This window comes from Cotesia glomerata, linkage group LG4, assembly GCF_020080835.1.
Source record: "Cotesia glomerata isolate CgM1 linkage group LG4, MPM_Cglom_v2.3, whole genome shotgun sequence".
NCBI lineage: Eukaryota > Metazoa > Arthropoda > Insecta > Hymenoptera > Braconidae > Cotesia > Cotesia glomerata.
The window spans coordinates 19,587,192-19,615,120 of NC_058161.1; the positions used below are offsets into that span (position 1 = coordinate 19,587,192).

The 27,929-nt window shown below is 31.1% G+C and overlaps 5 protein-coding genes across 7 annotated transcripts; 3 read left to right on the forward strand and 2 right to left on the reverse strand.

Annotated features, from left to right (window-relative positions):
• Window positions 1-1,560: 1,560 nt before the first annotated feature.
• LOC123262902 (E3 ubiquitin-protein ligase ariadne-1-like) lies at window positions 1,561-4,878 on the forward strand. 2 transcript variants are annotated; one of them, XM_044725389.1, is made up of 2 exons: window positions 1,561-1,838; window positions 3,543-4,878. In XM_044725389.1, the coding sequence occupies exon 2, from the start codon at window positions 4,025-4,027 to the stop codon at window positions 4,760-4,762; it is 738 nt and encodes a 245-aa protein (XP_044581324.1). In that variant the 5' UTR covers window positions 1,561-1,838; window positions 3,543-4,024; the 3' UTR covers window positions 4,763-4,878. The 2 variants fall into 2 exon arrangements, with proteins under 2 accessions (XP_044581324.1, XP_044581325.1); XM_044725390.1 differs by having other exon boundaries at window positions 3,562-4,878.
• Window positions 4,879-9,247: 4,369 nt separating this feature from the next.
• Window positions 9,248-10,711, forward strand: LOC123263941 (E3 ubiquitin-protein ligase ARIH1-like). The gene has a single exon (XM_044726987.1). The coding sequence runs from the start codon at window positions 9,248-9,250 to the stop codon at window positions 10,709-10,711; it is 1,464 nt and encodes a 487-aa protein (XP_044582922.1).
• A 3,138-nt stretch (window positions 10,712-13,849) lies between these two features.
• LOC123264428 (mevalonate kinase) lies at window positions 13,850-15,156 on the reverse strand. Its single transcript, XM_044727722.1, has one exon. It carries the CDS (start codon window positions 15,053-15,055, stop codon window positions 13,937-13,939), a length of 1,119 nt encoding a protein of 372 aa, XP_044583657.1. The 5' UTR covers window positions 15,056-15,156; the 3' UTR covers window positions 13,850-13,936.
• A 12-nt stretch (window positions 15,157-15,168) lies between these two features.
• LOC123264425 lies at window positions 15,169-27,540 on the forward strand. 2 transcript variants are annotated; one of them, XM_044727718.1, is made up of 10 exons: window positions 15,169-15,254; window positions 20,757-20,874; window positions 24,577-24,892; window positions 25,246-25,390; window positions 25,934-26,080; window positions 26,139-26,323; window positions 26,379-26,596; window positions 26,656-26,876; window positions 26,968-27,109; window positions 27,186-27,540. In XM_044727718.1, the coding sequence occupies exons 3-10, from the start codon at window positions 24,635-24,637 to the stop codon at window positions 27,523-27,525; spliced, it is 1,656 nt and encodes a 551-aa protein (XP_044583653.1). In that variant the 5' UTR covers window positions 15,169-15,254; window positions 20,757-20,874; window positions 24,577-24,634; the 3' UTR covers window positions 27,526-27,540. The 2 variants fall into 2 exon arrangements, with proteins under 2 accessions (XP_044583653.1, XP_044583652.1); XM_044727717.1 differs by lacking the exons at window positions 15,169-15,254; window positions 20,757-20,874 and having other exon boundaries at window positions 24,359-24,892.
• Window positions 16,513-18,737, reverse strand: LOC123264427. Its single transcript, XM_044727721.1, has 7 exons — window positions 18,628-18,737; window positions 18,130-18,318; window positions 17,887-18,071; window positions 17,614-17,831; window positions 17,334-17,554; window positions 17,101-17,242; window positions 16,513-17,024 (listed from the first exon to the last, which is right to left on the reverse strand). Exons 1-7 carry the CDS (start codon window positions 18,710-18,712, stop codon window positions 16,706-16,708), a joined length of 1,359 nt encoding a protein of 452 aa, XP_044583656.1. The 5' UTR covers window positions 18,713-18,737; the 3' UTR covers window positions 16,513-16,705.
• Window positions 27,541-27,929: the final 389 nt, after the last annotated feature.

Genomic DNA, 27,929 nt, shown 5'->3' on the forward strand with positions numbered 1-27,929 from the left:
TAAATCTTGCTCTTTAGTACAATACACTGCATGTGTCAAGCGGCAGAGTAAACATGGCAGTCTGTTCCGGTACTGGGTCGAGCTAATTTTAAGTGTACCAATAGACGAACAGCAACAATTAATACTTTTAATTAATTTTGTTTTTATAAACACTTAAGACTGTGAATTCTCAATAGCTCTACGAACACAGAAAAAAAAAAAAAATACTGAAAAAGTTGCTTTTTAAATTTTTTACAAGCTTAAGACTACTGACTATTTTCTTAGCAAATTCCTTAAGGAATCGAGGTAAGTCATAGGACTCAGCTTGGTCCGATAACTTTTATTTTTTTTTTTAATATTTTTGATAGACTTGTAAATTTTACTTATATTTTATTTCATACCCAAAACATTGAGATTTCGAAAAAATAAAAATTCTTAAAACTCCACAACATACTCAACAAGATATAATATAATAATCCTGAAATCGTTCCGGTACTGGGTCTCGTTCCGCTATTGGGTCTATTACCTTATGCAAATAACAAATAGAAAAAAAATAATTGACAATATTGTTTTGTTTTTTCAGAAAAATCAGTAACTAATTTTTTTATGTTGATCTATTATTAACTGATTTTAAATTTTAGTATTTTTTTTATTTTTTCATCTGACTATTATTTTTATAACTTATAAAAGATTAATAAATATTATTATATTAAAATTCTTAACTTTTAAAATTTTTATAAATATAGAAAAATACTTATTTTCATAAAATAATCATTGTTATTTTTTTTAAATAAATAAAATTAATAACTATAATATTACACCTAACGTAAATTAAACTTTTCAAATTTGTCAGCGCATGCGCGTCTCATACTTCTTTCGCGGCTCACAAAACTTGCGCTGTTGTCACAGCTTTATTAATGTATCCCCTCCTTGGCTAAAGTCTGGTAAATTTTTCATTACTTATTAATAAATATCTCTGAAACTGTGTGGTAACTATCAATAAATTTTTTTTTTTTTAATTGTTTAGTTGTTAGTTAACGTCACTCTAGTTTTTTAAAAAGATCCTAAGAAAAGTTTCCGAAATATAAAAATGTTTGTAGGTAAACTTTTCGATATCCCGTATACCGTAATGTATAAGAGCGTTCAAAACTCAAACTTTGAAATTAAATATCTCGGAAACTAGATGGTCAAAAATTCTCAAATTGCGCCAATCGATGGAGAATTATATAAATATTCATCTGCCAAAGTTTAAAAAAAATCCTAAGAAAACGACTCTGGCGAGGGTAATACCTTAATTGAAATTTTTTCAATAAAAATTTTCTAAAAATTTTGAAATATCGGTCAACTTCATTTTTATCAAAAGTACTTCTACGTATTATTTTTTATAGACATTCTTTACACTAACCGGGTACTTGAATTTCCTTAATTTGTAACTTATTTTGAAAGTTTTATAATAGATATTTTCTACTTACGTTTCAAATAAAATAAATATTTCATAAAAAAATTACCTAGAAGCGCTAAATTAATTTCTTCAAGCACAAAAAAAAACTACCTGTCAAAATTATAAAAAAATATTAATTAAAAATATACTATAATGACAAAATTTTCAAAAACAGAGTCAGCTGTTTTCTGAACAGCCATTTTTATTTCTCACTTCCACTACTTTGACTTTCCAAACTACTCTAGCGCCACCTGGCTCGTAAAATCACTTTTGGAGTCAAGCAGATCTTTGCTATGTATTCAACAGCACAGTAGCAGTCATTCTAGTTGTGAAAAGTCAGTGCATGGGTTAACATTTTGGCTCAAGGCATCAGTTTCCAAAAACACAACCCAAACATCAAGAATAAAATTCCCTTCAGGTAAGCAAAATTTTTAAATAAACTAAATAAAATCATAAAAAAATTCTAAAAATTAACAATATTAAAGTTAGCCGAAGTTTTTTGCAATTTTTCAATCCAGGATAAAAATATAATTATTATTGCCAGTATATTGCCAGTATATACACATTACCAGCAAATCTTACAAATCTTGATACTTTTAATGAATTTCGTAGCGCTGCATTCAACTATTTTCATAGTCTAGAATCGATTAATTAAGATACTATGTAGTTGTTTCTGATCTGAACGGATTAAAATTAATTTAATTTAATGTAACTTAAATTTATATTCTATATTTGTACTAAAATTAATACTATGTATTAAACCAATGTAAAAAATGTAATTTTCTCTTATGTATGGCCACAAGGGATTACGATCTCATGGTCAAATAAATAATATATCTATCTATCTATCTATATTTATATACATGAAATGTATAGATATATCTCATCATTAGATAAAATTTTATTCTGGATTGAAAAACTGGCCTTGAATGAAAAACTAAAAAATATTTTTAAAAAATTCCACTTATAGTTTTTTGAAGTTTTTACAAAAAAAAAAATTTTTGTAATAATTCGCGTGCCTAGAGGTAAAATGGCGTATAGCTGAGGGTTAATAGGGATTTGTGGTAAAAGGGCGTAAAAAAAAATTTTTTTTTGCCTTTCGGTTTGAAATTGTCTGAAACGTAAAAATCTGTGAAAAAAAAATTTGGTATCCTAAAGCTAAAAGGGTGTATCTCAAGACATACGCCCTTTCAGTTTTAAGAAAAGTACTACTTAAAGGTAAAAGGGCGCATAAAAAAAAATTGTAGTTTTGATGCCAAATGTTAAATAATAGTTTCACAAGACAAGTTATACTAAAATAACAGCCTCATATACAAAGTGAAGATATAAACAAATAGAAAATAAATCAATAAAAAACAAATTACGTAAAAATTAAGTAATAAAAAAAATCACAATGACCGATAACTTTGAAATATTTTGAAATTTCTCCCTTTAATCGCCCTATTGAATATAACTACTGGCGCCGTTCACACAACAGCTAATTCATCGTGATCAAAAATCCAGAATCCAAATTTTATAATAACTATTTCTTAAAATAAAAAGCGAGAAAATAATCACGCGTAATTTATTGTTTTTTCGATATATTTTCTTTTTTAACTTTAAAAAATTGTATAGTTGAGGTTTTACGTCGCTATTACCACAGAAAGTTTTTTTTTTCACATTTTTAAACTACGAATATGTTATTTTGTAAACTGGCCGAAAAAAAATTATACGCTCTTTTACCTTTAGATCACCAAAATTTCGAATTCTTAAAAGTAAAAGGCCGTATAATTAAAGACATACGCCCTTTTACGTTTGCAATTTTTTTTTTTCAATTTTAAGCGTAGAATGTGTCTACTACTCGATTGGCAATCAAAAAAAATATGCGTCCTTTTACCTTTGCAAAGGTAAAAGAGCGCATAAATTGTTATACGCCCTTTTACCTTTAGGCACGCGAATTATTTAAGAAAAAAAAAAAAAACAATTTTATTTGTAAAAAATTTTAAAAACTAGAAGTGCAATTTTAAAAAAATATTTTTTGGTTCTAATTTAATTAATGAAAAAAAAAAAATCAAAAATTTTGGCTAACTTTATAACTATAAGTTAATTTTTATAAAAAATAATTAAACACGTGCTACTTTAGTTTTCATAAATTTCTCAAGATCCCAAAATGGATACCACAGAGGACTATGAGATGGAGGTTGAACTAGAGGAGTTCGACAGTGAAGAAAAGTACCGCTACGAAATCCTGAAGCCGGAAGGAATAGTGACGGACATGTTAAAAAAAATAACATTTATCACGACAATTCTCGAGGTGCCAAAAACAACCACCAGAATTTTGTTGTACCACTTTAAGTGGGACGAAGAGAAGCTCCTGGAAGACTATTTTTCCAAAGACGGAGCTGCCATCTTCAAGGCGGCTGGCCTAGTAGATCCTTTAAGTGTCTCAAAATCTAAAGAACTCCCTTCAGATTCAACAGAGTTCTGCGAAATTTGCTTGAGTGCAACAGATTATTGAAGTGGTGCCCGGTTCCAGACTGCAACCGTGCGGTTAAAGTCCAGGAAGTGGAATTTGAACCCGTAAAGTGTGCCTGTGGCCGGAAATTTTGTTTCAAGTGCAGTGAAATGTGGCACGCGCCTATTTTGTGCAAGTATTTGAGAAAATGGGTGAAGAAAACCGCTGAAGACTCGACTACCTCCCACTGGATCGGAATAAACGCCAAGGAATGTCCACAGTGCCTCGCGGCGATCGAGAAAAATGGCGGATGCAACCACATGACCTGCAGGAATTGTAAGTATGAGTTCTGCTGGATCTGCACCAAAAAATGGTCCGGTCGTTGCTTCAGCACTAGATGCAACAGGTATGATGAAGCTGAAGAAGTCAATCAGGAGTCGGATATTCCCACGGATGCTTTTAAGACATATTTCTTCTACCGCATGAGGTTTATTAGACATTTAAATTCCTTGGAGCAGGAAAGAAATTTGATGATGGACGTTCAAAATAAGTGGCAAAGTTTACAAATGTCATGGATAGAGGTCTTCTTTTTGCAAGTAGTCATGACGAAGGCGGTAAATGTTTTGCGCCAAACTAGGGAGACCTTGATGTATTCCTACGTGTTTGCGTATTTTGCTGAAAAGTCTAACCAAAAGACTATTCTGGAGTTCAATATGCAGGACATGGAAAATGCTACAGATAGTCTGTCGCATTTTTTGGAAATGCATATTGATAATGCTGAGGTTGATCTCATCATACGCAAGATTCAGAATAAGACTCTGTATTGTGACCAACTCTGCAAAGTACTTCAGGATCATGTTAATGAAGGTTATGACAAGGGCTGGTGGACCCATGTTGAAACTACGTAGGTTATATTTTTTAGTTGTACATATAGATAGGTTAACTTGATTGGAGAAAATTAATTTTGTAAGGAAGAAAAATTGATTTATTGAGTCAAGAATAAAATTCTTTATTTAAAAATAAATTTCTTGGATTGAAAATTTTTCATTTTGTCCCAAAAGAAATTTATTATTTTTGTTGTAGTATATACCCAGGTGCCAGTGTCCTGAGCAAAACCCCTAGTTGCTAGTGTCTTTTTCTACATATAGGTCTTGCTCAAGTTCATGTAGAAGGAACTGGTTCAAGATTTATATATAACTAGCTCAAGATATTTTGTGCAAGAATATGAGACAAGTCTAATGCAAGGTGCATTGAAAAACTTTCTGACGGATTTTTTGAATCAGAAACTCACAACAGACACTTACCCGTGATTTGCTCAAGATCCGTAATTCTCAGTAATTTGTTCATTTCTAAAGCATTTGTCAACCAAAAACTAACAGCAAATGTTGAAGCGTGACTTGCTCAAGATTTGCTCAAGATGCATCATACATTATATATATTATAGCACTTTTTCCCCTCCACTACTTGAAGATCTATTCATTCAGTGGTGCTCATTTTAAAATAATTTTGTCTTGATCGATAAAACAGTAGGTCTATACTCTAAAAGGTTAAGCTGAATGAAATCCACTGATCCTATAGTAAATATAGGAGGGGTAGAATGATGCGAACGGTCATTCGAAAACATTTGATCTTGAGCAGATCTTGAGCAAGTCTTGCACAAGTATATTCAGCATGCTTCTGGTGTCAGTCTTTCTCAAGAATTGATATAATTAGTTTATCGATTAGCATCTTCAGATTTTCTCAATTTTCTTACACAATTCTTGAGCTATAATCTGGCCCAAAGTTCTCGTACAAGGTTTGTTCAAGACTTGTCAATTGAATTTGCTACAAGTATCTGGAGCAAGATCCATAAGTCGAAAAAGACACTAACAACTATCGAAATTGAGACCAGACTTGCTCAAACCTTGAAAAAGATTGCTATATGGGTAATCTTGGTTGAAGAATATTTATTTTGAGTCAAACTCATCTTTTTACTACTGTAAATAATTTTTTATTTTTAATTTATGTAAGGTAAAAGACCCAATACCGGAACGATTTGACAATTATTATTTTATATTTTATCTCGTACTCAATCAAATTAAACAAACTTTACTTTATTAGAAACCTCAATCTTTTTTTTACATAATAAAATATGAATGAAACTTTAAATTATATTGGAAATATTTAAAAAAAATGTTAATGATGTCAATAGTCTTAGATTTCTGACTTATCAAGGTCTCTTAATGGTTTTGCTAAGAAATCACTCGAGGATCTTAAGCTCATAGAAACCTAATGGAAATACTTTTCACTAAAATTTTTTTTTTATGTATTAATACAAATACTAAGAATTCGGTGCAGTTAATTGATAATACAAAATAGACCCTATTGTTATTTAAAATTTACTGTTCGTCTATTGGTACACCCGAAATGAGCTAATACCCAGTATCGGAACAGTCAGCCATATTGATATTATTTATTGACATTTACGATATATACTGTGTTGATTGTTTACATCAAGCACAACAACAAAAGTTTTTGTGAAATAACATTTAGTATAGAAAGTAATTTTATTATAAAAATTGTTTCAAATATTCTTAAATTTTAACTTGAAGAATAAAAGCAAATTTCTGTTTTGAAATTTTCTTTTTTACATAAGTGTCGTCAAGTATAACCTCGAATCGTTTATTTTTTTTTTTGATTTTTAGTAAAAATTTATTTGATTTTTTAATATTAAATAATTATTGTTAGTTTCACTATGCATACATGTCATTTGAGTTCTGAATTAACTGCTTAATTTTTTATAGGTAGTAGTAGTAGGATGCCGAAAGTTAAGTCGAAGATAACATTTTATAAATTAGTTATATAAATTCAGAAAAATTCACATAAAGTATTATGATTTGTTAATTAATTATTTAATTAATCCAGCTTACGAAAAGCGGACTCTTTAGATTAAAAAAATTAGTTTTATTTATCGTTCCAGTATTGGGTCAACCATATTTCGGTATTGGGACTAGGCATTTAAGGTGTTCCGATACTGGGTCTTTTAGACTTTTTCAAAAAACATGTTTTTTTTTAATATTAAATTCGACAAAATTGATAAATTTAATTATTTTCGTGTAACTACATGTTTATTCTATATGATTGGATGAATTATTATTACTAATGAACCATTTGAATATTTTCTAAGTAATAAAAACCAGTCATGTACCCTTCGTCGTTCCAGTATACCCGTGTAAAAAAAAGTTGTCCCAAAAATGTCCCAAGCTTGGGACATCCAAACGTGACACAATTTGGGACAATTTTGGGACATCTTAGAAATAAACAGAAATTTTAAAGTAGTGCATTTAAGTAATGTCTCGTCAATTTTACGTATTTTTTAAAAGATTTTCAGAGATCTTCAATTTTATGACAATTTTAAACGTTTATTAAATGATTTACAAAAAAAAAAATTTATTTTTGCACAGCTGTAAATTTCTCTAGAAATTGATGGATAAAACATTTATTGAACATTTTTGGGACAATTTTAGGACATTTTTAGGACATTTTCGGATCATTATTTGGACATTTCAAAAATATTTTTAGAACTTTTTTTAAATATTTTTAAGACAATTTTGAACGTTTTTCAAATGATTTTAAGAAAGACAATTTATTGTTGCACGATTATAGATTTATCGTAAGATTAATGGATAAAAATTTTTAGGACAATTTTGGAACATTTTTAGGACATTTATGGGACAATTTTAGGATATTTTTGGGACATTTTCGGGACATTTTCGGAACATTTTTTGGACATTTTCAAAACATTTTTTGCACGTTTTTAATTATTTTTAAGGGCAATTTTGAACGCTTTTTAAATGATTTTAAGAAAGACAATTGTTTTTTGCACGGTTGCAGATACATCATAAAATTAATGAATGAAAAATTTTAGGACATTTTTGGAACATTTTTTGGACGTTTTTAAATATTTTTAGGACAATTTTGAACGTTTTTCAAATGATTTTAATTAATTAAGAATTGTTTTTTGCACGGTTGCAGATACATCATAAAATTAATGAATGAAAGATTTTGGGACAATTTAAGGACATTTTTGGGACATTTTCGGAACATTTTTTGGATATTTTCAAAACATTTTTTGGACTTTTCTGAAAGATTTTCAAAAAATTTTTTGAACATTTTTTAACTATTTTTAGGACAATTTTGAACGTTTTTCAAATGATTTTAAGAAAGACAATTGTTTTTTGCACGGTTGCAGATCCATCATAAAATTAATAAATGAAAAATTTTTGGGACATTTTTGGAACAATTGTCTTTTACCTTATTTATCGCAATAAAAAGTGTGTCTTAATTTTTAATTCTTCGGATTTTTTTATTTAATTTTTTTTTAAGAAACATAGTAGGTAACTTTTTTAAACAAAAGTTTTACTTAGCATCGACAGATTTTAATCTGTGAAATTTTTTTATTAAATATTTTTCATAATAATTAAATTATAATGGAAGTCTAAAAAATTAGAAAATATTTCTTAATAATTGCCGTAATTTTTTAAAATTTTACAATTTTTTAGTCAAAAAATTTTAAGAAATTATGCAAAATTTTTAACTATTCAATTTTTTTTGGAAAAAAATTTTTCTTAATTACTAAAATAAATTTTGAACATTTAAAAAAAAAAACCCAAAAAAAGTAACTCTCTTCAAATTAGTGGTAAGTTACCACTAGCGCCGTCTGTTGTGACCGTACTATAATTAAAAACGACAAGTACGTTATTATTCACATTATTCACCGGCACTCGCAATAAAAAAAATCTTAATCGCGTTAGTATTATTCGTTGTATTGAAATCGGATCAAGATAAGCGTCTGTTGTAAATTAACCAGTTAAAAATTTAACTATTTATATTAAATTATCACCGCAATTTTTTAAACACACATTAAATATATTTCTTAATTAAAATTAATTTTTAAAAAAATAATATTACTTTTTTTTATATTTGAATTAAAATATCGTGAGTTTTTTTTATTTATTTGATACTTTTACAACTCGCCTCGCAAGTTCTTATCTCAAGTTGAGCTGTCAACAAAGCGTCAAGTTGCTAATTCTTGAAGTTTAAAAAATTCCTAACCTCAATTTATCGGACAGGTAATTAAAAAAAAATCTAAAATAAAAAATAAAAATAATTAATTATTTACTAATGACTAATTAATTAATTAATTAATTAATAGTAATACTAAATTTAGAAGACATTTGATAATTCTTAAATAAAAAAAAAAATATTAAAAAAAAATTTTTTTAATTTTCTACTTATCAAATTTTATTTAAAAAAAAATTACAAAAATTTTCCAATATCAGCTGATTAGATTTTCATTAATTACTAACAATAATTTTTAATTCTTACCAAGCCAAAAAAAAAAAAAAAACAAAATGTCGGACAACGAGCCTGACCTTGAACTGGACCTAGAAGAAGAGTACGATAGCAATGACGACATAGAGATGGCGCAGCTAGAATCTTTAGTAACCGACGTGGAGGACTATAAATACAAAATACTGAGCCCAGATAAAATAGTCTCCGAGATGATAGAAAAAATAAAATCAGTGAACTTGATTCTTCTAATCCCTAGCACAACCGCCAGAATTTTGTTGCACCACTTTAAGTGGGACGAAGAGAAGCTCTTGGAAGACTATTTTTCCAAGGATAGAGCCGCCATCTTCAAGGCGGCTGGCCTAGTAGACCCTTCAAGTGTCTCAAAATCTAAAGAACTCCCGTCAGATTCAACAGAGTTCTGCGGAATTTGCTTGAGTCCGTTTATCAGGAGCTTGATGACCGGCCTGGAGTGCGGGCACCGTTTTTGCGGCGACTGCTGGGCGAAATATCTCTCGGTGAAGGTGATGTCAGAGGGGGAGTGCCTTTCCATCTCCTGTCCTGCTCACAAGTGCGAGATTTTAGTTGACGACACCTCCGCGATGGCGCTGATCAAGGATTCCACGGTAAGGTCCAAGTACCAGTGCTTGATAACGCAGAGTTTCGTTGAGTGCAACAGATTATTGAAGTGGTGCCCGGCTCCAGACTGCAACCGTGCGGTTAAAGTCCAGGAAGTGGAATTTAAACCCGTAAAGTGTGTCTGTGGCCGTAGATTTTGTTTCAAATGCAGTGAAACGTGGCACGCGCCCATTTTGTGCGAGTATTTGAGAAAATGGGTCAAGACTGCCGCTGAAGACTCGGCTACTTCCCACTGGATCGGAATTAACACCAAGGAATGTCCCAAGTGCCACACGGCGATCGAAAAAAATGGCGGCTGTAACCACATGACCTGCAGGAAATGCAAATATGAGTTCTGCTGGATCTGCAGTGTAAATTGGGCGCACCATAATGTTAATTATAGTTGCAATAGGTTTGAATCTGCCGAAGCGCAGAATGAACAGATGATCAACAGGTCCAAGCTCAACAGAATCTTGTTTTATTACGACAGATATGTCAATTATAAGAAGTCTTTTGAGAAAGATAATGACTTGTGCTTAATTATTGGCGAGACTATAACCAAGTTCCAAGCTTTGGGCATGTCCTGGATGGAAGTTCAATTTTTGACCAGGGCGCTGGAGGCGCTAAGACAGTGCAGGGTTACTTTGATGTACTCGTACCCGTTTGCTTATTATATAGAGCCTTGTAATCAGATGGACATTTTTGTGGATAATCAGCGAGATTTGGAGATTGCGACTGAGGAACTGGCGCAATATTTGGAACGGGAGTTGCAGTATGATAGTGTGGTTGAGGTTAAGCAGAAGGTTAGGGACAAGACGGCTTATTGCGAAGACCGGAGGAAGGTTCTGTTGGATCATGTTCATGAAGGCTATGACAAGGATTGGTGGAAGGACAATTCGCTTGCATGAATTTTTGATTGTTCAGTTTAAAAGTTCTTTTTTATTTTTGTATTAATAAAGATTAGATGTGAATTTTTAAATGGCTTCTTTTTATTTTTAAGGTTAGATTTGGAGTGAGTGAGGAAATAAATGAGGTTAGGGAGTGAATGGAAGTAAGGTTTGACTGAAGTATCTAGATGTTGGAATTTTAAAAATTTTTAGTAATTTTTAACTTCCCGCTAAGAAAATCGAAGATTTTCAAAAATCGGGAAGTTATTGTTTTCACCCCGTTTTGCAAAAATCCAGTTTTCATCAGATCTCGACGTTTGAAGGTCACGGGAAGCTTCCCTGATTATCCCCGCGAGGTTGTCACGGTGTCCGTATGTATGTATGTGTGTGTGTGAAAGTATGTGAACCGCTTATAACTTTTGAACGGCTTGACCGATTTCATCGCGGTTGATTCCATTCGAAAGGGCTTGACCAAACTTAGATTTTGAAAACTTTTTGGACCGATTCAGATCAATAGATTTTGATATATCTTCAAAAAACTGAAAAAAAAATTTTTTCAAATGTGGTTTTTTTGGAATAACTTTTAAGGTAGTACCTCCGCGACAATCCAGATCAAAAATTTTGACTCGCTATCCATGTTATACGTATCGACAGAGCTAAGGTTGTAGGTTAAGATTTTTTAACGTTACTGTACTCGTCACTACTATATTCTCTATACATATACACACACACTACGGTTTCAGTGACTAGCGGCTGTTTTTTGTACCCCCTCTCCTAAAAATAATCCTCTAAAAGTGAAATTGATTTTAATTAATCTCGAAAACTACATGGTAAAAAATTTTCATTTTTTTTTTTAATTGTTCGAAATATCATATTCTTCAATCTACTAGTTTTTTGATAAAGTCTTGAAATTCTTTCGATGGAAAAAATTAAAAATACTGTCATTTTCCCACGCTTCTCCTATGTTACATGTACAAAAATGTCATTTTCAATTGCAATTATCTCGAGCTTGGTGTGGTAAATCGTCTTCAAATTTTAACAGCATATGTATTATGTATTTAATGACTTATATTCAAAGTTTCGAGGATTTCTTGAAATATTGCTTTCATAACCGTACTACCTTAAACGGCTTGATGGTTCAATTCTAAAAACTAATCAGCTCTTAATCTCAAAAAACCACGTCGATCGCCACCAGTTCGGTCAAAATCGGTTAATTCGTTCGAGAGATATCGTGAACAAAAGAAAACCGAAAAAAGTGTTTTTTCGGAATAACTCCAAAATTCCTAGCGCGATCAATTCAAAATTTGAGATTCTTTGTGAGGCTTGAAAAACTGCGTCGAATGTTGCCAACCGCGTGAAAATCGGTTTGTTCATTCAAAAGTTATTGCGGTTTAAAAATTCAAAAAATAGTGTCTTATCAAATCTCTATCAGACTTTTGAGCTCGAAGAGCTCAGCATAGGAAAGCAATCTCTTTGAGCTCGGAGAGCTTAAAATAACCCATAAATCGTAGTTTTTAGCTCGAAGAGCTTAAAAACGTCATTGGTGTAATTTTAAGCGCCTAAGTATGGAATTAGCGGGAAGTTGCAGGGATGGCCTTCAGGATCAACCGTTTTCCTAATTTTTTTAGAAGTTTTGAGTAAAAAGTTTTAAGGGACCTATTAGTGTGACAGCTTAAAAAAAGGCGATTTTTGAAAATTAAAAAAAAAAACTACTGTATTAATTATTTTTAAAATTTTAGGGGCACATTTATACATATTTTAAGAATATACAGTAAAATTTTTGAATAAAAAAATTAAATATCTTTGTAAAGCTAAGAAAATTAAAACAAGCTACTAAATTTTTGAAAATTAAAAAAAACTACTATATCAATTGTTTTAAAAAATTTTGAGGGTATATTTATACATATTTTAAGAATACACAGTAAAACTTTTGAAGAAAAAAACTAAATATTTTTGTAAAGCTAACCTAATCTTAAATTATGGATGAGAGCAAAAATTTTTTGTCATTTAATTTGATTGTTAAAACCCTGGTTAAGAATACTGATTGAAAAGAATTGAGAATAAGCGATCACTCCAACTGTGAATCTATATATACCAACAAAAGAATTGAAATTATTTAAAAGAATTCGAATTTCATCATTTTTTACTATTTTTAAACAGGAAAATGTCAAATTTTTAATATAAAATAAATTATTTGAATTACTAAAGCCAAAAAAGCTTATCTAAAGATATACGTACGTTTGATTTTAAGATAAATTTTATTAAAGCCAAAAGGGCGTAGAAAAAAATAAGTATTTATTACAAAAGGTTTTCAGAAAGGTCCAAAAATCCTGTAGATTAAAATTGATGGTTGATTGAAGTTAGCTTAGTATTGAAATAACTCGAAAATATCGACGCTGAATCCTTATTGGTTCAAGATTAGAGCGCGCGCAATTTGAATCCCTAGTAAAGGTAGATTAAAATAATACTCGGGGTATGATAATCAACTAGAGAGACAAAGGTATCCAATTAATTGATAAAACAATTCGATCCCACTAAATATTTCTATAACCTTTTGACGTTAGATCACTAAATTTTAAAATTTCTAACCCCAAAATCTGCGTACATTTTTATACATCCGCCCTTTTGGCTTTTCTAAATTATTTTTTTTCTTCATTTTTAGGCTTACAATATTGATTTATTTATTTAATTTAAAAAATTGTTTTCTCCGCCCTTTTGGCTATTTAACATTTTTTTTTTTTTTCATTTTCAAGCTTTGAATATGCTTTTAAATAAGCAAAAAACATTTTCTCCGCCCTTTTGGCTTTAGATTATTAAATTTTAAAATTTCTAAACCCAAAATCTGCTTCTATTTTTATAAATCCGCCCTTTTGGCTTTTCTAATTAATTTATTTTCACCTTAAGCTAAAACTATCCCTCTAAAAATTGGTAAAAATAAAATTCTACGCTCTTTTACAACCCTTAATTCAAAAAGAAGATTTAAAATGATTACCTTCATGTTAATTATATATCTAGTATTCAAATCAGATGCTTTTAAATTATTTAAAATTAGATTTCTTAACACTACAATACTTACAAAAAAAATTTTAAAAATAGCATAAAATATTCAAATCCTGACCCCAGATAATCTCAAGATAAAAATTCATAAATTCAAACCAATTCATCTTTAAAAATACAATTTATTAATAAATATCCAATTACAAAACCATTACAAAAAATTCCTCTCAACTCCTATAAATCAATTAGTTAATCAATTCTAACTCCAGGACCTCCAAGACTGGATCTAGTGACCAGGAACCCGAATCCTTCCAGAACCTGCGTCACCTCCTGAACCTTCTCCTCTTCCACACCAGGTGGCAGAAGAACATAAGCATATCCTCCTCCTCCAGCTCCAGTCATCTTGGCCTTAAGCTTCTTCTCCCTTGCCGCCCCGCAGATCTTCTCCAGCGCCGGATGGGACACCTGGCAGCTAGCCAACAATCCATGATTGACCTCCACAAGAGCACCCAGATCCCTCCAGTGAGCTTCATCATCCACCGTCCTCATCTTCCTGATCACCTTAAGCGCTTCTTGAGCCACCTGATCAATGGCGTCCAAAATGGCGTCAACAATTCCCGGAAACTTCATCTTCAGCTCCGCAAACTTCGCCACCAAATCCTTGGTGCATCTAGGCACCTTTGTGTCCACCAGCAAGATCTCCATCTTCTTGACCCCAAAAACCGGGTCTAACTTGTCAGGCTTTTTAAATTCTATCACCGCTCCATAGATGGCGACAGTGTGGTCTATCCCAGAGGGCGTTCCGTGCATAATCTTCTCGCAGCCCATCGCAAACTTGGAGATCTTCTGGAGCTCAAGCTCATCAAGCTTCGTCAGTTTGTTCTTTTGGAAATTCGCCCAGTGTAAGAAGCTGGTGGAGATGCAGACAGCGAAAGAAGCCGAGCTGCCCAATCCTGACCCAATTGATAGCTTAGTGTCCAGAAATAAGCTAAAGGGCTTTATTTCAAGGCTTTCACTTTGCGTTACAGCAATTAACAAGTAAAACAACGCTTCTAAGCCCAATTTTTGGACATCTGAATACTGGAGCTTACTCACGAATTTACTTACAAACTCGTAGAACTCTTCGTGATTTTCCTCGGTAAGTTTCGGAGACTCTCGGGAGAATTCTAAGACTTCTGCTAATGACACTGCGATTTTCAGATCCAACTTTGGCATGCTCAGAAGAATAATATTCTTCTGAGCGTCGAGTTCGTTGAACTGAAGAGTTGTTCGCAAGTCCAAGCTTGCTGCCACTGCAGTTTTTCCGTACACTACTGCGTGCTCGCCGAAGAGGATCACTTTCCCGGGAGCTGACACGAGGAAGTTCATTTTGATGACACAACGGACTGATGGATGGGTACTGGACAATCGAAATCGATTTGATTGCCGCCGGGTTATTAGGAGAAAGCGTCCTAGTTACAACGTACAAGTGCAGACGGTTATACGTGGATGGAAGACTGACGCAAGTTGATAGAGAGGATGCGCGCGCAGATGTTTTAATGCTGAGTATAAGTTTCTGGCTTGGAAGGTAAGTGGGGGTATTGATGATAGTAACTGTAACTGGTTTGTATTTGTTAGGTTGTATTGCAGGCGCTACCTGTACTGAGGATGCGTTTTATTTTATTATGGGTACTGCTGACGCAGAGAATTTATATTTTTGTTTGGTATGTATTTATATGCAAGTTCAAGCCAAAAATAATATTGCGTGATATCCCTGGTTAAAAATATTGATTGATTGAAAAAAATTAAATTATATATTTTATAGATATATACTGAGAAATTGAAATTATTAAAAATCATTCAAATCTTATGATAGTGAGAGAGTAGGAATTTTTTTTGCGAATTGTAAGGGTGTTTGAAGCTTGAAAAAAGTGAGTAAAATAGGGCGTAGGTTTATTTATTTATTTATGAAAAAATGTATCTAATAGTTGGATTGCCAATAACAGGGTCACAAAACAAATTATATATAGTAACTAAAGGCGAAGTATGAGTGAAATTATAATATATATATTATCTGCATTCGAAATATCTCTAGATAAATAATTGAGAAATGACCTTGTATCTTGGGAACTATTGACATTTTTAAAGATATAAGCTCATCCTAATGTTACACTCATCGAGACCTTTCATTTGAATACCCACATGCATTTTTGACATATTTTTCATATTTACATATATATAATATATAAATATATAAAATATATGAAAAAATTGATGTGGGTACTCAAACGAAAGGTCTCGATGAGTGTAACATAGGTATAAGCTTATATCTTTGAACTATATGTTATATATATATATTCTATAATAAAGAAATCACCTTGCGTCTTGTGAACTATTGACATTTTTAAAGATATAAGCTCATCCCGATGTAACACTCATCGAGACTTTTCATTTGAGTACCCACATCAATTTTTTATATATTTATATATTTTATGTATATGTATATATATGTAAATATGAAAAATATCACAAAAACGCATGTGGGTACTCAAATGAAAGCTCTTGATGAGTGTAACATCGGGATGAGCTTATATTTTTAAAATATATATATATTAAAAATATATCAAAAATGAATGTGGGTACTCAAATTAAATCTCTTGATGATTGTAATATCGGGATGAGCTGATATCTTTAAAAATGTCAATATTTAAGAAAGTACAGTACAGTTTAACAAAAGTCATTATTTAATAAAGCAAAATTTTATTTACTTATAGTTTACAAATCCAGGCAGTCACATAGTGACTGCAAGGTTGTTAGTTTATAATTAAAGAGATAATTTGATTAAGCGACGAGTTGATTTACCATTAATTAGTTGGTAGAGTCGTCAAAAAATAAATTCAATTGATAATGATACAATTGGTGCTCATGACCATCACCAAGGTCTTTCATGGTTTAAGCAGTATATTTTCATATGAAAAATACCAAGGAAAATGAAGATTAAAATATAAATTGAATAATAAAATTTGGAGGTCGTACTTATTAATTGAGAGTATGATTAGAGATAATAGAGACTACTGGCGATTGAGAAAAACGTTTGAACCGGGAAGTAATGTACTTGAATGACAAAAATCCAGCGTAATCGGGTGTGCCTTTGTAGTAAAATCCTAGGCCACTGATTGGAGCTGGTGGTAGAGTTACTACAGGGCGAGAGTCTAAGAAAGGAACTATTGCTGCGTTGTGACTCTTCTCAGAGAACAAAGATACCGTTAAATTTACATAGTGCTGGCCTGTCTTGCTCAATTCGTAGGTCAGCTCGGAATCTCGAGGATTCTTTCTTGCACTTATGTCGATATTCATTCTGAAATTCGTCAAAAATTAAAGTTTACTGCTAGCGAGACACAAGAACACACTTGATGAGTGAAATTAAATTATACCTATCAGTGGAATTTATCTTGGAAGGATAAAACCAACGGTCTCCAACAGACGATGAATAGAAGCTACCTTCACTGTTGTACATCACCGATCCTCGAACTGCTATTGATATTCGATCATCTTTCGTCACGACAAACTTAACTCCTGGGGATTTAAATTCAGTTTAACAAAATTGTTGCTGATTAATAAGACAATTTGAGAAGCGATTGATAAAAAATGGATAAAACCATAGTACCTGTGACGAATTGTCCATCGGGCATTTTGATGTCGTCTAAATTGAACCCGCGAATCTTGTAACTAAGCCGAACAATCTGAGTCGGTCCATCTGCGGGATGACCACCGTCAGTTCTCCATTTAACGGAGCTTGGATCAATTTCTCCATTGACCAGATGTCCTTCTTGGATTTGCAACGTTATCACATTCTTCTCAACGGCAAACCTGATCCCCGTGACGACTCTGCAAACCAAATACCATCAATAACCACCTTATCAAAGCAACACACCTTCAGTTACTACCGATTGTCCGAGCTGTTGGTGTAATACTCTCTCAAACTCAGCAGACGAACGCTGATGTCATTGTCAACTTGTTTATCGCAAGCACACAACTTCTCCAGCTCGCTGTGGTCACCCAGAATGCACGCAGAAGTCCAATTTTCCTTCTTGTATCCTCTGACATTGTTCCACCCATACTTCCGGCAACTTGTATCTTCACTGTCAAAATACTCCAGGAAAACCTGAAACTCCCCGCTTGAATTACCTACGGTATAAATTTATAAACTATCAACTTACAATCGGACAGTACATGCTGTACACGATTCCCTGCGACAGATCCAAAGGATTGAAGTTCGCCCTTGATCCGTTGCACTCATACTCCGGCTCCTTAGTGTCCAGGTAATCCGCGTTTGGGTCAAAGTACCATTTGGTCCTCTGCTCATAGTACGCCACGTAATTCTTCACGCGGATGTAATTTCTTCCTGAACATTCCATCACAAATTAATTAACCAGCTCAGCAAAATAAGTCTATCTACTAACCTTCCGACCACTCGAATGCGTCGCAGTTCTTGTACATCCATTTGTTCAGCTTGTAATCAAATTCATCCCACCTTGTTAGATATTTATATTCGTTACTTATTAAATAGTCATGACCGGTTTTCATTACTTCTATCACACTTGCCCTTAATTCATTCAATAAGTCTACTCCGGTCATCCAATAAGGGAATTCTTAAAATAAAACACTAGTAAAAAAAAATTTTTTTTCACAAATGTACACTAAAAAAAAAAAAAAAAATTATCTTGATTCAAAAATTTTTGGAACGGGAATTTTTCTTGGATTAATATTTTTTTTTAGAATTTTTTAACAGTAATATTATTATGAAAAAATTATTATTAGAAATTTTTTTTTATTGTAATTTATTTTTTATAAAAATCTTAAAAACCGACAGCTTAGGCTAACTAAGCTAATTTTTTGTCTTGACCCAATTTTATTTTTTTTTTTTTTTTTTAATCTAAATAAAATAATCGACAACTTACTTAAATGTTTTATTCTTCCAATTTCACACGCTCCAATAAAAGAAGCAAACGATTTATAAACTCCTATTAAAATATCTTTATACATATTTTGTAATCTTTCAACTATTGGAACATTGTCACAGTTAACATGAAATTGTTCCTAAAAAATAATCTATATTATTAAGAGAATAAAAGAAATTTTGTTTCTAGGATAGTCATATTGCAAAGGTCTTGACTTGAATTTGTGCCTTTTCAAGGTTTCATATCATTCTCAGTGATATTCAATTTATTATGATAAGTATTTAAGCTGCAATCGAAAATGCTGTATCTCTAGGCACATAATTAAGAAAAGACCTTGTATCTTGTGAATTATTGACATTTTTAAAGATATAAGCTCACCTTGAAATTACACTCATTGAGACCTTTCATTTGAGTACCCACATCAATTTTTCATATATTTATATATTTTATATATATATGGGTGATTCTCTGTAGGGATGTTTTTTGCTGTCCCAGGCATTTTTTCATTAGAAAAATTGTTATTTTGTTACTAAGAAAAATTTATTAGTGAAAACTAAAATGAAATAAATTTTGGTTTTTTTGCTATAAATTAGTAAACCACCAAAATAACAGTCCCCTGGGCTGTCCCATTCCCAAAATTAAAACTTTAAGATTTAATTTTAAGTTATTCGTCCATAATATATAATTTAATCCATAATGTTTATAAACTTAATTAATTAACTAACAATATTTTTCAATAAAAAGTACCAAAAATAAATTTGTTTCATTAAATTCATTAAACCAAAGTTTGTCCCAGGCATTTTAAGAACAGTTCCCTGCCAGAAGTTCAAAGCCAAAAAAAAAAATCCAGCGTGTTATTTTACCTTTTGTAAGGTTTATAAGGATCTAACTAGCCTTGAGTTAATAACCATAGGGCTGTAAGCGCTGTATCCGCATTTTATTTAGTGTCAAAGCACCGTTTGTGCTTGAAATATGTGTCTGGGCCACTTCAAAACTCAGTCCCCTGGCAACTATTTTTATTTATAATTTATTTATAAAATTGGATCCATGTCTTAATATTATTTTAATTAATGTAAACATTCATTGAGAACTTGAAAAGTTGAATGCATTGAAATAGTTTGCTTGATTTTTCTCAATTTGATAAAAAAAAAACAGTCCCCTGGCAAACAGTCCCCTGTGATGTTATATGGCAAAAGACACACAAATATCGAAAAAGCAAAAATTAAATCGGCTGTTTATTTATTATGATTAAGTTGATAGTTTTGTAGCCCTTATTAATTTTTTTTTCTAATAAAATCAAAAATAATTTGGTCGGACAATTTTGTACAGATTCAAGACGTCCTTGCAGAGAATCACCCATATATGTATATATGAAAAATATATAAAAAATGCATGTGGGTACTCAAATGAAAGCTCTTGATGAGTGTAACATCAGAATGAGCTTATATCTTAAAAAACGTCAATATTTAAGAAAGTACAGTGCAATTTAACAAAAGTCATTATTCAATAAAGCCTAATTTTATTTATTTATAGTTTACAAGTCACGGCAGTCACATAGTGACTGAAAGGTTGCTAGTTATATATATTTTATATACTGTTAACTGTCACTTTTGTCAAATAACAAAAAAATATTTTAACTTACCTGAAATTTCCACAAACGTAATTCAATGTCATAAATATTATCTGCTAAATAAATTATCATTAATTAATAACAAAATAAAAAAATATTGTCAGATAATACTTCTAAAAAATTTCAGTATAAAATAATCTTACATTTTTTATTATTACTATCAAAAACGCTGTTAGCAATTTTAAGAACCTGGCGTATTTGAACGTCTCTCCAATCATCAGTCAACTCTCCGCGGGTATTATAAAAGAATTCATCAATAATTTTCCCCGATATATTTTTATAATTAACAAAATAATTTTTAACTTTTGTATCAAAATGTTCAGTTACATTATCCAGTTTTTTATAAAACAAATTGTAATCTTTCCAATAGTCCTCCCGAAATAATTCCGAAATAACTTTCTCGAAATAATTATCTACCTTCGGGTTGCGCTCCCGAAGATGCCTATTAGTAGGTTTTAATTTTTCCAGTATATTACTAACATTTTTTAATATTTTCAAGGAATGCGCTTCTAAAATTTTCGAGTCATTTCTCTGGAAGGTCACAAGCCTTTCAAAATTATCTATCAAGTCAATCGCTGCTTCTTCAACGTCCGCGATTTGCAGCCCCATAGAAATTGGTAAGTAAAGAACAAAAATAACTTTTAAAAAATTAATCCCCATTTTTTTTAAGATTTTTTTCAACAATTTATTTTAAAAAATTGCACGTAAAATTTTTTATATGTGAAATTTTTTTTTCTAATAATTTTTTCAATGAAAAAAAAAAAATAGACAAGTATTTTGACCCGAACGCGCTGATCAGCAGCGACCAACTAAACTAATATAAATGGGTTTTTTTTTATTCTAAAGAGCCATTCATTAATTACGTAAGGACAATTTTGGTGACTTTTGACCCTCCCCCTACCTCTTTATAAGTATATGTAAGATTTCTTGATCCCCTTCCCCCCCCACTTCCCTTCCTTACGTAAGATTTTATCTTGATCTTCTAAATGATAAACTGATTATTATTATTATTATTATTATTATTATTATTATTATTATTATTATTATTATTATTATTATTATTATTATTATTATTATTATTATTATTATTATTATTATTGTTAATAATTGTCCATAGAGTCTAAGCCCCTTGCGGCCATCCAAATTACAAATAATACAATTTTCATATCGCGTTACTAAAACCATAAAGGCGTATAAAAAATTTTTTTTTGCTCCAATCAATGTAAAAATTTTGAAAACATTAACATCTATGGAAAAAACGAAAAAAAAATTTTTTTTTGGTGATACGCCCTTATGGTTTTAAGAGAACATTTTTCTAAAACCATAAGGGCGTATCCTGTTTTTTCGGTTGATTATCAATTATAGGTCGGAGTAAGAAAAAAAATTGCAAAGGTGATAGAAATTATCACTCCACAACTTAATTTATATCAACAAATATTTATTTGAGTGAAAAAACGAATGAAAAATTAAGAAAAAATAAATTCATGACAACTTGAGAACAATCGGTATGTCTTCAAGTTAATAAAATTAGCCTCAAAGTTTTTCAAAATTGATTTTTTTTTACTTCAGATCTATTTACAATTAACAAAAGAGTTTTGTAAGCCATTTAGAACTGTAATTTAAAAAAAATCATTCAAAAAAAACTTTGTTCTTGAGAATTGTTATGATTCTTCAATACCAATATCTTGAAGCAAGTTTGATGACCTAAATCATTTTTGTACATCAGGCACTGTCCCACAAAATATCATCGGTATTATCAAAGTTTAAGTTTCAGCCATGGTCATAGTTTATAAATTTTTTTGTTAATATCTAGTTATGTTAAAAAAAAAATTAAAAAATCTTTATTTTTATTTTTATAATCTTAGACACAGATGATCCTGACGATGAAGATGGTATCGGACCAATACCCTGATGAATTTATTTTTCCTTAATTTTTATTAGTTTTCTCACTTAAATAAATATTTGTTGACATAAATTAAGTTGTGGAGTGATATTTCTATTACCTTTGCAATTTTTTTTCTTACTCTGACCTATAATTGATAATAAACCGAAAAAACAGGACACGCCCTTATGGTTTTAGAAAAATGTTTTCTTAAAACCATATCACAAAAAAAAATTTTTTTTTCGTTTTTTCCATAGATGTTAATGTTTTCAACATTTTTACATTGATTGGAGCAAAAAAAATTTTTTTATACGCCCTTATGGTTTTGCAGAATCATAAAGGCGTATATTTTGAGATACGCCCTTATGGTTTTAGTAACGCGATATAGTATACGTACAGAAATAATAACAATGAACATTTCAATAACAAAATGAACAATAAATTCTCAAAAAATAATTAACATTTTCAACACCATAATGTGATAGACAATATAAATAATTTCAATATTATATGGGTGATTCTCTGTAAGGACGTCTTAAATATGTACAAAATTGTCCGGCCAAATTATTTTTGATTTTATTAGAAAAAAAATTAACAAGGGCTAAAAAGCTATCAGCTTAATCATAATAAATAAAAAGCCGATTTAATTTTTGCTTTTTCGATATTTGTGTATCTTTTGCCATATAACATCACAGGGAACTGTTTGCCAGGGGACTGTTTTTTTTTTATCAAATTGAGAAAAATCAAGCAAACTATTTTAATGCATTCAACTTTTCAAGTTCTCAATCAATGTTTACATTAATTAGAATAATATTAAGACTTATGGATCGAATTTTATAAATAAATTATAATTAAAAATAGTTGCCAGGGGACTGAGTTTTGAAGTGGCCCAGACACATATTTCCAGCACAAACGGTGCTTTGACACTAAATAAAATGCCGATAAAGCGCTAACAGCCCTATGGTTATTAACTCAAGGCTAGTTAGATCCTTATAAACCTTACAAAAGGTAAAATATCACGCTGGATTTTTTTTTTTGGCTTTGAACTTCTGGTAGGGGACTGTTCTTAAAATGCCTGGGACAAACTTTGGTTTAATGAATTTAATGAAACAAATTTACTATCGGTACTTTTTATTGACGAAGATTGTTGGTTAACTAATTAAGTTTATAAACATTATGGACCAAATTATATATTATGGACGAATAACTTAAAATTTAATCTGAAAGTTTGAATTTTGGGAATGGGACAGCCCACGGGACTGTTATTTCGGCGGTTTACTAATTCATACCAAAAAAATCAAAATTTTTTTCATTTTAGTTTTCAATGCTCCAAATAGAAATGTTTTTTTACTTTCGTAATAAATTTTTCTTAGTAACAAAATAACAATTTTTCTAATGAAAAAATACCCGGGCCAACAAAAAACATCCTTACAGAGAATCACCAAAATAATAAATTGATATGTTAGGAAAGGATCACACTGATAGAAGGATTTGTTTATATTTAATAAGCTTTATTAACTGTTAATAAATAATTTTTTAAAATTATAGGATTTAATAAATATTTATTAATCGTTAATGAATATTTGTTAACAAATATTTATTTAAAAAAAAAAACAAAAATAACAATTTTCTTTTGACACTTTTTATAACTCTATAGCTGGAATACATGATAATGATTAAAATCACTAAATAAATTAACGTTTTTAATATTTAAAAATATAAAAGATAATAATAAGGAAGAAAAATATTTTCTTGGCTCAAGTGAACTTTTTTTTCTGTGTAAAAAAAAGGCGCTTGGTGGTGATCTCCATTTTGGCGGTATGGATCATTTGAAATCAAATAATATTGTCAATTTTACCGTCAGGTATTAAACGGAGGAATAAGAAAAATTTTAATTTTTCGCAAAATGGCGTCTATTTGTAAAAAAATTTTTGGTATTGTTAAAAAACAATTTTTCAAATTGTTTAAAAAAATATAGTAATAATTTTTTTAAATCTTAATAAATGGCCCCTAATGAAAACACAAGATCTATGACGACCTTGAGCGCAGTTGCGTCATCAAATGGTTCGTCTTCACGCTTAGTTAAATTAGGATTTACCAAATATTCAATGTCACATTAACTTATTAGAGACCTTGTTGTTGTTTTAAAAGAAACTGTCTGTAATTTTCTAAATTGTCAACAGTTTCTTTTGAATCGTCTTCGAAGTCACTTCGAGTTAAATTTTATTTTAAAAATGAATATCAAAATTTTCACGGTAATTTGCTTGCCGATTTATCTTCCGGCGATACAATCAGCGAATATTGAAGAAGCGGCAGTGGAATTGATAACTTGCTTTGAAAAATTGATAGCAAATAACAATCTCTTGAAAGAAAATTCTCTCAGTACTTTGAAAAATATCAAGGAGTTGTTTTTTGATAAACTCAAGTCCTATGATAGGTACAAAGACTCTTTATTTGACGAAAATCGGCTACCTCAAAAGTTCAGCGACGGCAAAATGACTGAGCAAGAGTCTGCTGACCATGACAAGTTTTGCGACGTGCTTCATGGGATTGATAAGATGTTCAATGGAGATGTGGAAAGATATTTGGATAATTATAAAGCGTATGCTGAAGATATTGACTCTTTTATAGAAGAGGTGAGTGACTACTCTTTTGAGCAGGATTTAAAATTTTTGGTTGCTGCTGTCTCACAGAATCCAGGAAGTGGAAGCTTTGATGAGTTTAATGTCACTAGTTTGTTTCTTCAATCGGAGGTAAGAATATATAATAGAAAAAATTATAGCAATTTTTTTAAAGATATTCTGAGCTTAGAAAAAATTTATTTTTTGAGTTGAATGGCAAAAAAAAAATTTTTTTTTTACACAGTAAAAAATTTTGCGTCAATACGTTAAAAAATTGTTATGTTAAATATTTAACACTTTTTTGTGTTAATTTCACACTTTTCTGTGTTAATTTAACACAATAAATGTTAAAATTACACATAAAAGTGTTAAAAATTTAATAAAAAATTTTTTGACGCAATGACGCAAAATTTTTTACCGTGTATCCTTTTGGCAAAATACGCTAACTTTAATAAGATTATTTTTTTAATAGTAATTTTTTTTAGGTGGATATTGATGATAATTGTAATAAACCTCCGGTTTATGAAAGATTGTTTAAATTTTATGAGAAAATTCTTATGGGAGTGTACCAAGGATACACTGCGATGTTTTTAGCTCATGAATATCAAAAAATTAAAGGCTCAGGTGATGGTAAGTTATCAATTTTCTTCATAAATATCAATAATTAATATGAATTCATATATTTTTTATGTATACATAATATATAATGTATATTTTGAAGATATAAGCTCATCCCGATGTTATACTCCTCAAGAGCTTTCATTTGAGTACCCACATGCATTTTTGATATATTTTTCATATATACATATATGTAATATAAATAAATATATGAAATATATGAAAAATTGATGTGGGTACTCAAATGAAAGGTCTCGATGAGTGTAATGTCGGGGTGAGCATATATCTTTAAAAATATCATTAGTTGAGAAGATAACAATGCCATTTCTTAATTATTGATATTTTTAAAGATATAAGCTCATCCTGATGTTACACTCATTAAGAGCTTTCATTTGAGTACCCACTTGCATTTTTGATATATTTTTCATATATACATATATGTAATATATATAAATATATAAAATATATGAAAAATTGATGTGGGTACTCAAATGAAAGGTCTCGATGAGTGTAATGTCGGGGTGAGCTTATATCTTTTAATAATAAACTTTAAAGGCTTACGAACGGAACAGAAATTTTTATTGACCGAGTTCAAAAACTCTGTCATCAGAATAATAGAAACAGGTCATTACCACCTGAACCTAACGGATGAGACTTATAAAAGGATGTACAAGAACTGCGACGCGTTGGAGTGGTCGGAAGGTTAGTAGATAGACTTATTTTGCGGAGCTAGTTAATTAATTAGTGATGGAATGTTTAGGAAGAAATTACATCCGCGTTAAGAACTATGTGGCGTACTATGAGCAGAGGACCAAGTGGTACTTTGACCCGAACGCGGATTACCTGGACACTAAGGAGCCGGAGTATGAGTGCAGCGGAATAAGGGCGAACTTCAATCGTTTGGATCTGCCGCAGGGAATCGTGTACAGCATGTACTGTCCGATTGTAAGTTGATAGTTTATAAATTTATACCGGAGGTAATTAAAGCGGGGAGTTTCAGGTTTTCCTGGAGAATTTTAACAGTGAAGATACAAGTTGCCGGAAGTATGGGTGGAACAATGTCAGAGGATACAAGAAGGAAAATTGGACTTCTGCGTGCATTCTGGGTGACCACAGCGAGCTGGAGAAGTTGTGTGCTTGCGATAAACAAGTTGACAATGACATCAGCGTTCGTCTGCTGAGTTTGAGAGAGTATTACACCAACAGCTCGGACAATCGGTAGTAACTGAAGGTGTGTTGCTTTGATAAGGTGGTTATTGATGGTATTTGGTTTGCAGAGTCGTCACGGGGATCAGGTTTGCCGTTGAGAAGAATGTGATAACGTTGCAAATCCAAGAAGGACATCTGGTCAATGGAGAAATTGATCCAAGCTCCGTTAAATGGAGAACTGACGGTGGTCATCCCGCAGGTGGACCGACTCAGACTGTTCGGCTTAGTTACAAGATTCGTGGGTTTAATTTAGACGACATTGAAATACCCGATGGACAATTCGTCACAGGTGCTAAAGTTTTATCCATTTTTTATCAATCGCTTCTCAAACTATCTTATTAATCAGCAACAATCTTGTTTAACTGAATTTAAATCCCCAGGAGTTAAGTTTGTCGTGACGAAAGATGATCGAATATCAATAGCAGTTCGAGGATCGGTGATTTACAACAGTGAAGGTAGCTTCTATTCATCGTCTGTTGGAGACCGTTGGTTTTATCCTTCCAAGATAAATTCCACTGATAGGTATAATTTAATTTCACTCATCAAGTGTGTTCTTGTGTCTCGCTAGCAGTAAACTTTAATTTTTGACGAATTTCAGAATGAATATCGACATAAGTGCAAGAAAGAATCCTCGAGATTCCGAGCTGATCTACGAATTGAGCAAGACAGGCCAGCACTATGTAAATTTAAAGGTATCTTTTTTCTCTGAGAAGAGTCATAACGCAGCAATAGTTCCTTTCTTGGACTCTCGTCCTCTAGAAACTCTACCACCAGCTCCAATCAGTGGCCTGGGATTATTCTACAAAGGCAAACCCGGTTACGCAGGATTTCTGACATTGAAATACTTTTCTTCTCAGTACAAACGTTTTTCTCGATCTCCAATAGTTTCTATTATTTCAAACATGAAAAATTATACCAACGGATACTTAGTTAATTGATTCAAACTCCTTGGAGTTAATTGTATTTAAGAATTATTTTGTCTATATGAATGATATAAGAAGCACAATCAGAAAGATAAATTATTGTTGAAGCTATTAAAATTATTTTAAATTGATTAATTATTATTTTTACATAAAAAATTGGTTTAATGGCTTATGGAGGGGATTTATCAAGTCCTTATGGAGGGGCAAACACGATAACTTTTGAAAATATATATTTTTAAACTCAATCTATTTTTTAATCTCCTTATCTATCTTCTAGGAAGCCGCGGATTGAAAATGGCAGCTTAATATTGTTTCGTTTAGTTATAATTAATTTTTTTTCAGCTGGCAGTTCAAGAAATTTCGGGTCTTTTGGCAGCCATATATAATTATTTATTTGTGAATAGAGGTTGAAGACAGCA